Here is an 11,779-nt window from a genome sequence, read left to right on the forward strand (position 1 = left end):
ATTATAGATAGTGTATTGTAATTGTAATTAATGATTATTAAATGTGATAATTTACTATAATCGTTTAATTATTAATAAAGGTAAAACTTAAATAGACCTGGAACTTGTAATAAGGTAGGTTCTAGATTTTAAGGTATATAGAGTATATTTCAAGTTTCAAAAATGAGGAATTTATTCCAACAGATAAGTTTTTTAGGTTCCAGGCGGAATTTGTATAGAATCTGAAACTGCTCACTCCTATGTATAGCCCTTGGAGTGCAATGACCCAAAACATGACCAAATGTGTGTGCTCTATCGACAAAAATTTCTAGCTGTGCTCGCAACATCATAGTCGTAATGAATGCACCGGTACATGCTGCAAACCAACAATAAAACGGTGCAATTTAATGGCGTTGGTGGAGTCAATAAAATCTAAATTTTAATTTTGACTTTTCTCGGCCAAAATGCTGTCCAACAATGACTCGCAAGCGTCGTCCAGCAAATCGAGCACCTGCAATGAGAACGAAAACATCTTAGTCTCCTTCTGCCTCGCATACCGTGCAACGTAAGGACAACTAGATGAAAAATGCGATGCAGTGAACCAACATTATAATGTCAAGGAAAAGACAAAACAGATGGTGATGTCTCAGACAAGATTAGCCCATATTGTCAGCAAGACAAGCACATGAAGAAAGCCATGGCAGTGTAGAAACGAAGACAAACGGCTATTAATCAGAAAGGACACAGAACTGTAGAATTAGAAAGTATGCTCTGTTGAGGGAGTTAGGGGTGTGCAACGGGAACCGCCCGAACCAAGAACCGGCCGGACCGGACCGAACCGGCCGGTTTTGGGCGGTTCCCACGGTCGGCATCCGGTCCGGTTCCTAATCTGGAACCCGGTGGCGGTCGGTCGGTTCCCGGTTCTAAGGTGGGAACCGGGACCGAACCCGGACCGACCGGACCGAAACAAGTTTTTTATATATAATTTATATACATAAAATTAATAAAATATATAAACATGATAACTTATTGCAACTAAATTTGCAATTTGAGGTAGCATCATCTTATGTGGTCAAGAGACCATTAAAACTATTTTCATTACTCTTTTCTTTATAGAAAAAAATCTCCTTGTTAGTTTTTGTTGGAAATATGATTTGTTTTTTTATTCTAATTATCTAAATATGGTTAATTGATTCTATGAATCCGTGAGATTGGATATTAGGACAGTAGTATAGGAAACAACATATTTTGTATATTCCTTCCTATCGTACTCTTTTCTTGTATTATTAATAGGTGTGTAATACATGTACAAACACAGCAATACACAATACAGAAAATTCCTCCAATTCCTTCTTTGTTTTTGTCAATTTTCTTTCTCATTTTCTATCAGTTTCATCTTCTACTTGATGTGGGACTAAGGTTTCAAGAGACCCACAAGGCACTTCAAGCCTTCAAGAGTCCCACATTGACTAAACATTTAAAGAGCAGAGATTGTATATAAAATCTAAGCCATGCATAACTTTTAGCCAAATTATTCACGGCTTTCATGATTAAAGTTAAGTATGAAACACACGAAGTTTGAATCACATTTGAATGTTTTGCACGTGGAAACATGTGTGATTAGTTTTGTTAAATTGTTCGAGAACCGAATTGGATTGATCGGTTCGGAGCGCGGTCACTCTTTAGTGCAAAAAAGTAGAGCCGATTTTGTTGGACCGGACTGGACCGGACCGGAACCGATGGTCGGTCCGGTTCCCGGTCCTAGGGACCAAACGGTCCGGTCCACGGTTTGCAATTTTGGGAACGGTGCTCCGGTCGGTTCCCGGTTCCAAGGTGGAACCAGACCGAACCGGAACCGATCACCCCTAGAGGGAGTTGTCTTTCGAAAAGTATTCTCATGGTTAACTGTGGTAAAGGTCCTGCTCAGAGAAATTGGAGTTAACGTCACTTCCAAACTGAAATTTAATTAAAGAAACCTAGCCACCCGATTGCCACATTACTCCTCCAGTAGGCACTTCATATTTGCCTATTCCTCCATATGCCATCGTGGTTTTGTTCACTCAGAACTCCAATACAATCCCTATTACTTGACCCCCATTCATCCCATCTCATGCCCGGCACCTCTAGATCATGGTAATTAACACCAAAAGAATACCAAATCCCTGCTGCCTCTAGAAAAAGTGTCTTGAACCTATCTATATGGGCTGGCTAAAGTAGTGCCAGTTAGTAAACTACAGTGTTAAGAGAAAACTCCGTGGTTAGGAATGAGTTTTCTATTCCTTTTTAACTTGGGATGGCTGAATTTTGCAGCAAGAGACTACCCTAAATCTCGCTACTATCCCTCCTTTTCTCTATCTTACGTGTCTGGCCTACCTTCAAGCCAGGCAAAAACTAGGTCAAGATTGTGGAGATAATTGCAGAATCAGAAAGCATAATCGCCTTCTCTGTTATTTACCAAAATAGAATGATTCTACCAATAAGCAATGTCCCACCAACTGATTTTCTTAAATTAACCTTTCCAGCTTAACTTTCATAAAACAAATGCTTAACTACCTACAAAGGCCAAGTGACTTGAAGATTTCAACTTCTGCTCTGTAAGTCAAATGGCTTCAAACTTGGACAAATGCTGTCAGCCAACTAGATACCCAAATAAGCTACTTCCAAGACACACGCAAGCCCATTTCTCACAATCATATGAAGCTTGAGATACCTAGGAACTTCAGTGTGATTGTTTGTAATCATAAAACAGAATACAGAGGTACGTATTAGACTATTCTTTTCATGCTCCACCACAAGTTTTTATAAGATTGATCAGAAATTACACTACAGGAGATAAATGTTACTGATCAGAGATGACACTCCATGAGAGAGATATTATTACCTTCTCAAAACCCTGGGGTCCACCATAGTAAGGATCTGGTACTTCGCTTTCATCGTGCTTCTTGCAATATGAACACATTAACTTAACCTGGAAAAGCCATCACCAAAAGTTGAGAAAACACCCACAACAGGGCACATCTATTCCCCCAAAACCCCATATTTACCTTCTTGTGCGCGTCTTCAGGTAAGGTCTCCCTAAATTTCCACCTATTGAAGGCTTCCAATATATCCTCTGACAAACACGAACCCCACATTATGCTTGAGACCATACACAGGACAATCAAAAGAAGCATAGAGTGTTCCAAACTGAGACAATTAGAATTTCGCAAAACCTCGCAACTAAACTAAGTTGAAGTACCTCTGTTTTGCTTATCCATCGCGAGGATAAGATCAAAATCCCTAAAATCAGCTGCCCTTATCGGCCTCGATGTAGACGTGATCTCAACACCGCGACTCTTAGCTGCCGTTCTCATTCTCGGATCAGCGAGATTGCCCTACACAGACAACACGAAAGATCGACATACATCAACAGCACAGCACAGGACAGCACGACACAACATATAATCCCGCAACAATCCCGTTCGGATGCCAAAAGGAACGAAGCACGCCGACGAACAACTACGAAAATGCAGACGATCGTACTCGACATCACGGCCTGTTCACTCAACCGACCTCGTGGTAATCGATGGTGCCGGCGGAATCGATGTTGAAGGCGGAATCGAGCCCTCTCTTCTTCACCAAGTCCCGGAACACGCCCTCCGCGGCGGGGCTCCGGCAGATGTTGCCGAGGCACACGAAGAGCACGGAGAAGGGCTTCTCCGCCGCCGCCTCCGCCGCCGCGCTCCCCGCCGCGGACGGCGGCGTCGGAGGAGGAGGAGGAGAGGACGGCGACGGCGACGACATCGGGGAGCGGGTCGAAGGAGGATCGGGACGGCGACCGAGCCCTGGGTTCGAGCTCCGGAGGGAAGAGGAGCGGCGCGCGGGCGGAGGAGAGAGAGGGAGAAATGGGGAGCGGAGGGAGGGAGAGGGGGCGGAGGGGCAGAAGGGTAAATATAGGGGCGTTGCCGCTCGGACACTGTGCAAGCGCAACGGCCTCATCTCTCTCCTCTCTCTCCCCACCTGTAACCGTCGAGGGATTTGGATACTGCTGGGATAAAAGAAAGAAAGAGAGCTCGCGGGATGCACGTGGATTCTAATTTTCATTTTTTTTTTTTTTTTTTTGGATTATTCTATTTTTATTTAACCTAATTTTCTTTATAAAAACATAGGTACCAAAAAAAAAAATCTCAAATTGGTACATCATTAACAAATTTATAACAAATTTATCTTTTTACCACCAAAGCTTTAAGTAGGTACACTTTTGATAAATTTGCTCTTAAATTAACTTTTTGACCACCAAAAAAGCCCGGACTAGTACATTTATGACGATTTTATCCTCTATTAAATTCCGTTAAATTAAATTAATACCACAAAAAATTTCAAATTATTTTAACCCTAAACCGATACATCACATACTATCTAACTTAATAATTTGATTATAAAATTTAATGAAAACTAATGAAAATTAAATTTATCACAAGTGTATCGATTTAGAGTTTTTAATAGTAAATAAATTATTTTTGATAAATTTGTCACATGTATATCAATTTAAAATTTTGTTTATGATGTTAACCCTTAAAAAACACCAATTTAGCTCTATTCTCAATTTTGATCCAAATTCTTTTTCTTTATCTTGTAAAAAGACATCAACTTTAACTTAATCCCCAATTTTGGCCCAAATTTTACTTTTTCTTATCAGGATAAGTGCAGTAAAAGTTCTAAAATTTGTTACGAAAATATGATTTGAGTTATGAAATATTAAAAAAAACCATTAAGTCTTAAAACTTGTTACAAAGTACAATCAAATCTTAAAATTTGTCATTAAAATGCAATTAAGTCATAAAAAAACATATTTTACCTGAAGACTTTATTGAACCATCTTGACAAATTTGAAGATTTGATTACACTTTTTAAAAATTCAAAAACTCAATTCAACTTTTATTATAAATTTCAAGACTTAATTACACTTTTTAAAAATTTTAAGATTTAATTGTATTTCGTGACAAGTTTAAGAGTTTCAATGCACTCATCCCTCTGTCATAAAAGTTATCGGCTTTCAATCGATACTCGAATTTGAAAATGAAAGAAGAGACTTCGAAATGGTAAAAGAAACGTGTGAGCATAGATCTTCGGTTCTCTCGCAAAATTATATTATTTCTAAGCAGCGACTGAAACCCCCTTTCCTTGTATCTTAGGTTGTACTGTCAGTCCTAGTTTACAGTACTTGTGGATGACAAAATTCCCCAGATCTCTCCTACATGATATATACAATAGATCCTACATATATGTAAGTTACAGAAATCAATCTTAAAACTGGAAAGAACATGCAAAAAATCTTCTTTCCCGCGCAAAGAACCGGTTCCGAAACAAAGGCCTAAAACACCTCGAATTCCATTTGCTCCTCTATGTTCTGAAAATCCTTACATTTCGCCACATCCGTCTGGGTAGAATTCGCGCTGACGCCGACGTCAAAGTACCTCGGCAGCTCAGGGGGAACCGCGCAGCGGATCAGCGCCCAGTTAAGGCCTTCGAAGAAGGGGTGGTGCTTGATCTCTGCAGCCCCTTTGGCAGATCCCAATCGGTTTTCTGGATCCTTTATCAGGAGCCCTCTGATCAAGTCTCTGGCGTGGTAACTCACGACCGGGCTACTCGGAAACTTGAGGCTTCTAGAGACGACGTTGGTCAATGTTTCCTCGTTTCCAGGACCTTTGAAGGGTGTCTTGCCATATAACAGTTCGAACAGAAATATCCCGTACGTCCACCAATCAACAGCGCTTCCATGACCCTCGCCTTTGATAATTTCAGGAGCGAGGTACTCGTGGGTCCCGACAAAGGAGTTGGATCTGGCACTGGTCGGCTCCACCACAAGCTGCGGCAGGGGGCTGACCTGAGCCGCCAGATCAGACTTCATTTTCCGACCTTTCGTGGCGATTGATAGAAGTCTAGGAGTGAAGCATGGCACTTGAAAGGATGGGTGGAGGCAGAAAGGGTCGATGCAGCTAGATTCCGTGCATGGACTAGATGTCTTTCTCGTGGGCTCTGGGTCGGGTGACGATGAAGTCACCACTGTTGGAATTACAGCACATCGGAGGGATAAGTCGAAGTCCGAGAGCATGATGTGACCATCTTCCCGGACCAGTATGTTCTCTGGTTTTAGGTCTCTGTACACTACTCCAAGCATGTGCAGGTACTCCAGTGCAAGGAGAATTTCAGCAACATAAAACCTGCATTCCTGTTATGTTAGATGTATATCATGAAAATGCTCTCAAGCTCCCCTCCATGAAGAGGAACAAAAGGGAAAAAGAAAAATAAAGCTGAGACCCGATGAATCAAGATCTTTGAGCATATAAAGCAACTTGCTAAGACCACCTCCTTTTTTCCTTCAATAGCTTGTTTACTTATTAAGACCATGTTATTGCTACTTCGAGTTCACTTTCATGGCTTCTCATTTCTCATAGAATGCCTTGCTGATCTACTCTATCATGTGCTGTGGCATCTCAATTCAGTGTTCTAACATTGCCAAAAGAACAAAGGTGGTGAAAATTGATTAGCAGTCAAAGATGACAAAGTTATCTTAACATAGTCTACCAAGTCGGTCCAAACCATTAAGAGACCACCCAGCTGTGAAGCATCCTCAGGAAAATCACAGTGAAATGTCTACCCAGCATAATCAAGAAGGAACTACTTGGGTTTCCCATACGCTGATCGACAAAGATACACACTTTTCATTCCAGAGCACAGCAAGACCTTCTCAGTTAACCATGCATAGTTTTTCCAAAATTTTTCACCCATTCCTCCAATTTCACTTTTATCTGTTTGGCATATGACCAATAATAATTCAGTTTCCTATATGAGATTGAAAGATCTGATAATTTCTTCGAAAAGCTGAAACAACTCCAGTGATACCACTATAGCATTTAAAAGAGTTCCTAATGCAGCTTCAAAGGCATCATCTGCGACTAGGTGGACACAGAACCATGATTCATCCAACATTCCAAACAAAAAGAGGCCGTCCCACATACGACATGAACAATGTCAATACATCTGTTACCTAACCAGCTGAAATTCATGCTTCACATCAACAAATCGGCCACCAATTGCATCAATAGTTCAATCAAGATCCATCCTCCAGAAAGTAGACTAAATAAAGACATAACAATAACTTATAGGCGTAGTCCTGTTGAAATAATGATTAATTACGTGAGACATTCAAGTCCTATGCTAAAACAAGGAAATCCCCCCTTAAAAGGCAAACACATGCACACCCAAAAGAGTGAAAGATTATACGCAGAATAGGGTTGGGCTCATGCTGTTAGTTAAACTGTCAGGTAAAAGGCATCTTTCAATTGGCACAGCTACAAGTAGGCAATGTCAAAAGCATCCATTAAATGACAGAATTGGATTCAATGGAACCTAAACTGATATATTTTCCGAAGTACAAGAGAAAATCAGATTAAGATTAACATCTGTATTCCTCGTATTGATTCACTGGAAGCAAAGAAAAATGATGGCAGATTAAGAAAGGTGCATGCGTACTAGTGCTTAATGACTCAGCTACAGCTGTTGCTTGAACTCTGATGCTATATAAATGCAATTGGCATTTGGACAAAAAGAACAAAGCATTTCCCCAGCCAGGGATGAGAACCAGAAGCACCTGAACAACGCTACTAGAGAAAAGGCCAAATTGAAGCAGATTGATTTTGAAAAAGACTGATGCTATAAATCACGCCACAAAAGCTCATGAAATAACAGAATTTATACCAACCTCGCTGCTTGTTCAGAGAAACTCCTTGTCGGTTGTTTCTGCCGCAGAACATGCAAATCACCACCCGGGCAATACTCCATGACTAAACACGAGAGTTTTTCTGTTGAGAAGTGGGAATACAGTGTAGGCAGAAATGGATGATCCAGCATTTGCATTATTTCTTTCTCAGTCTGGGCCCTAGCCATTTTCTTCCTCTTTACCAAGAACTCGAGGTCCATCACTTTCAGTGCAAAGAGGCAGTTAGTACTCGTCAATTCAGCAAGATAAACAATTCCAATATCTCCACAGCCTAGCTTCTTAAGCAGTTTGAAGTGTTTCAAGTTTATGCTTCCACTCTGCATCTGAACAGACCGAATCGCTTCCCACCTTGAGTCTTTCGACATATGAGGCCTGCTCCCACACCGATTGGACCCACTAAGATTACTTGTTTCACTAATGCTAGTGCTACACCTGTAGTCCCCAATGCTACTTTTTGAGCTCTGAGAGAATTCACCTTTCTCTCTTGATCTGAAAACTTCATCAGCTTTATTATCCAGAGATTTAATTCTGCTACTGCAGGTCAATGTAGACTCTATGTTGCTAGAACCAGTATCAGCAGAACTTGTATTCATTTCAGTCCTCTTATCTGTGGTACCTGAATCAGGAAAATCCTTTTCAACTTCTTTCCCCTCACCATTGGGAATACAATTCTTTTCTATAATATCCGTGCGAGGACCCAAAACACCACCTAATTTCTGAGTACAGGGACTAGAACTGCAGGAAGCAGAAGTTGATTCGTGTTTTACTTTCTTCTTCATGAAGTTTTTGTTCCCGAAGACTGGCATAACAAAACATGGATTGTTGATACTGGATTTATTTCCCCTCTTACTGGCGGAAGGGGCCAAAGGGCTAGATAAATTAGATGTAGCATCTAAATTTCCCTTTTGTCCATTGCTCTGGGTCAGTTTTGCTGGTGGAAGTTTAACTTGGGTGGCATCTTGTAGATCATTAAATGCGAGTTTTTCACCACTATCAAAAAGAGATGAAGGTTCCACAGATTTGACCTTTCCAACTTCTGTATTCACTTCCACACCAGAAGATTTTGTTTCCAAAGGACAAATTTTATCTACCAAGGAAGATTTTCTGATTGTCAACTGCGGTACCTTTGCTTTGACAGATGAAGAAGGATGAGCCTCATGATGACTTGAGTCTGTGGATGGTATCTGAATGGACTCGGACACTCCCTTAGAAGTATTTGAACTGATACCTTCAGATACAAGGGAAATTTCTAACACCTTCCCTTCGCCTTCATTTAAAGGAAGGCCAGATCCATTGGCCTCAACGACCACTGCCCTATACAACCTTTTAATAGTTCCAGCTTCTGACAAGGTTGGAGAATTAATTGGCTTTGACAGTCGCTTCATAGCTGCCATTTCTGAAGCTTGAGAGATGCATAATCCCCTCAGAGCCTGCTTCAAACTCAACGGCTCTGATATTCCAATACTTGACGCTGGTGATGCACCACCTCGCATGGGTCTCTTTGAAGCATTTTTCCGTAAAGACTCTCTGCCAGCTTCATTCAATAGCCCAGAACTCCTAGATGAATTTCGGACGTTAAGCGATTCAAAGAGGCGATTGATATCATCCTCAAGTGAAGATTTGTTCGACAAATTTTGCAGGCAACTATTTCCACCTTTCTCGTCCTGTTTACACATGGAACCGAATTCTTCTGCTGACTCAACAATTTCACAAGTACTCGAAACTGTGGCCATCCCCAATGAACTCTTGAGCTAAAGAGGAAGATTCAGCCTCCAAATGTACACTGATGGCTAACCCAATTCTGAAGAATCACTTTGGAGATGGGTAAGTGCAGCAACCAGGAAAAGAAGAACTTCAGAATCCTCTCCAATCATAACGATTCCCTCATTTATATGGTCAGATAGAATTGCCCTCAAAATTTTAGCATGACACATCAGATCCTGCATTCAATACAAATTTCACAGATGTAAAGTCTTGGTGAGCATTAAGATACAGATGAAATGATGAAGGTACCATTTTATGTCACTCCTTCGCATTTCATTTTCTCTCTAGTGAAAAGTAAAAACCACACAAACGTGAGAGGTAAAAATTGCCAAAACCCATAGAAATGCCAATTAAAGATCACAAAACACATAATTTTTAGTAATCAGTCACATACTTTTTAGTACATCGGACATTCTTTTGATCGCCTGGCTTCTCTCACTCGACAGCTGTAATCAAGCGACCGATTTCATTACTAGGAGCTCAGTATGAACATAAGACCGCATATGCAGAAGTGAATGTCAAAGGCCGTCAGTTCAATTCACGTCTCCCTGAACAACAGCTAAAGGTTAGTAAGCATTATGGTCCGTCCTTCAGAAGCTATCAAGCACATGAAGTTTCGTCAAAATTGGACACATCAGCACTCAGCAGGCGTGTCAAGATGTCCAAACCAAGAAGAAGCGGTCAATCAACGAATTGATCGTAAACCAGTCCATAGTTTTGGATCAACAATGATTCCCAGAGAAGAAGCAAACAGCAAAGTTAAAACAAACAGGGCTACAGTATCAATCAGTTAAAACCCGCGATGGAACCAGCCAACACGATGTTTCTTGTCCCCTTTCCTTCCAAGATTCTCAGTAAGTCAACATCGGTTCCATTATTTAAAAGCGAACGAAACTGCTCAGCGTCCTAACTCCACGACGCGGACGCGCGAATCAATCAACCTCGCCACTCCGAAAGAAAGTTCACAAAGATTCCGCCGATCTGCTCGCCAAACGAACAAAAGGAAAAAAGCAATCCCAACTCACCCACCCACCCACCACGACCCTTCTAGTTGAACAAGACAAGACACGTCGGAGTCACTCGCTCTCGGATTAAGAATCAGAACCCGACCAGCGGAGCGAAACGAAAAGACCGCGCGAAACGAACGCAAGCAGACACGCCCGCCCACGGAATCAAAGAAGAACTCTCCCACACGACTCGATTCCAACTACATCCATCCGCAAGAAGACGCGCGACGCTAAAGACCCAGAACCCAAAACCAAGACCAAGACCCAAGAAAACAAAAAGGGCAGTCTGAGCTCACCTCGGGCAACGTCGGGACGACCCCGGCTGAGCCAGCCAGCGAGCGGCTGAGCAAGCGAGCGAGCGACGGCCACAGAGAGAGAGAGAGTAAGAGCGAGAGAGAGAGAGAGAGAGAGAGGAAAATATTTCAAATGAAAGAAGGAAATTAGGTGGAGGAGTATGATGAGGGAGCTAGGTGAGGGGGACACGGAAGAGAGAAGGGGGAAAGTGAATGAAGAAAGAGAAAGCAAAAAGGTTGAGAGAGAGAGAGAGAGAGAGAGGGAGGGACTGAAATCACGAGAAGTATCGCCCTTTCGTAGCTGTAGTAGCTCGAGTAGCTCGAGCGAGCTCGCCCCGCGACGGAGCGAGCGAGCTCGCCTCGCGAATGATGATGATGATGATGATGATGGGCTCTTCTTTCGTAGTCGTCTCCTCTCCTGCGCACTGTTCGTTTGCTCTGGCCTGAAAATGGCGGAAAGAAACAGGGGAAAAAACGAGGAAGACGGACGGTACAGATGCTCTCCGCTCGCTTCCTTCCCTTTCTTTCGGTCCGCTCCGGTCTTCCCATTTTCCAGCGCTCATCATCTCCGGTTTTGTCCTTTTCTGGATTTCTTCTAGAGACTTTGTTCGGTTTGAGGGAGGGAAAAAAAAACACATTCCGTCGAGGAAATTCGTCCAGTTTAAAATTTTGATTCCACGAAATTAAAAATGAAACGAGAGACAATGCAAGGCATTATCATCTAATTGTACTAGCAAAAAAAAAGTATTTGGAAGGCGTATGTTATCTAAATAAAATCCACAAATTAAGAACCATGAGTTAAACGGGGCAAATTGGTCCGTCTATTACCTTGTCGATAGTTTAGAGTATGCACGATTAGTATAGAACAAAGAAACAAGCGCATTGAAAGTATTAAAATTTGTTATAAATATGTAATTAAGTCATAAATTTTTTAAAAAGTACAATTAATTCCTAAAAATTATCAAGTCTGTGCA

At 41.7% G+C, this 11,779-nt stretch overlaps 2 protein-coding genes across 2 annotated transcripts; both read right to left on the reverse strand.

Moving 5' to 3' along the window:
* Positions 1-213: 213 nt before the first annotated feature.
* LOC104421281 (putative low molecular weight protein-tyrosine-phosphatase slr0328) lies at positions 214-3,992 on the reverse strand. Its single transcript, XM_010033181.3, has 5 exons — positions 3,532-3,992; positions 3,218-3,353; positions 3,024-3,091; positions 2,861-2,947; positions 214-490 (listed from the first exon to the last, which is right to left on the reverse strand). The coding sequence occupies exons 1-5, from the start codon at positions 3,955-3,957 to the stop codon at positions 419-421; spliced, it is 789 nt and encodes a 262-aa protein (XP_010031483.2). The 5' UTR covers positions 3,958-3,992; the 3' UTR covers positions 214-418.
* A 1,082-nt stretch (positions 3,993-5,074) lies between these two features.
* On the reverse strand, positions 5,075-11,294 carry LOC104421282 (serine/threonine-protein kinase D6PKL1). Its single transcript, XM_010033185.3, has 3 exons — positions 10,809-11,294; positions 7,724-9,681; positions 5,075-6,182 (listed from the first exon to the last, which is right to left on the reverse strand). The coding sequence occupies exons 2-3, from the start codon at positions 9,472-9,474 to the stop codon at positions 5,333-5,335; spliced, it is 2,601 nt and encodes an 866-aa protein (XP_010031487.2). The 5' UTR covers positions 9,475-9,681; positions 10,809-11,294; the 3' UTR covers positions 5,075-5,332.
* Between the last annotated feature and the right edge of the window lie 485 nt (positions 11,295-11,779).

Source organism: Eucalyptus grandis, chromosome 10, assembly GCF_016545825.1.
Source record: "Eucalyptus grandis isolate ANBG69807.140 chromosome 10, ASM1654582v1, whole genome shotgun sequence".
Lineage (NCBI taxonomy): Eukaryota > Viridiplantae > Streptophyta > Magnoliopsida > Myrtales > Myrtaceae > Eucalyptus > Eucalyptus grandis.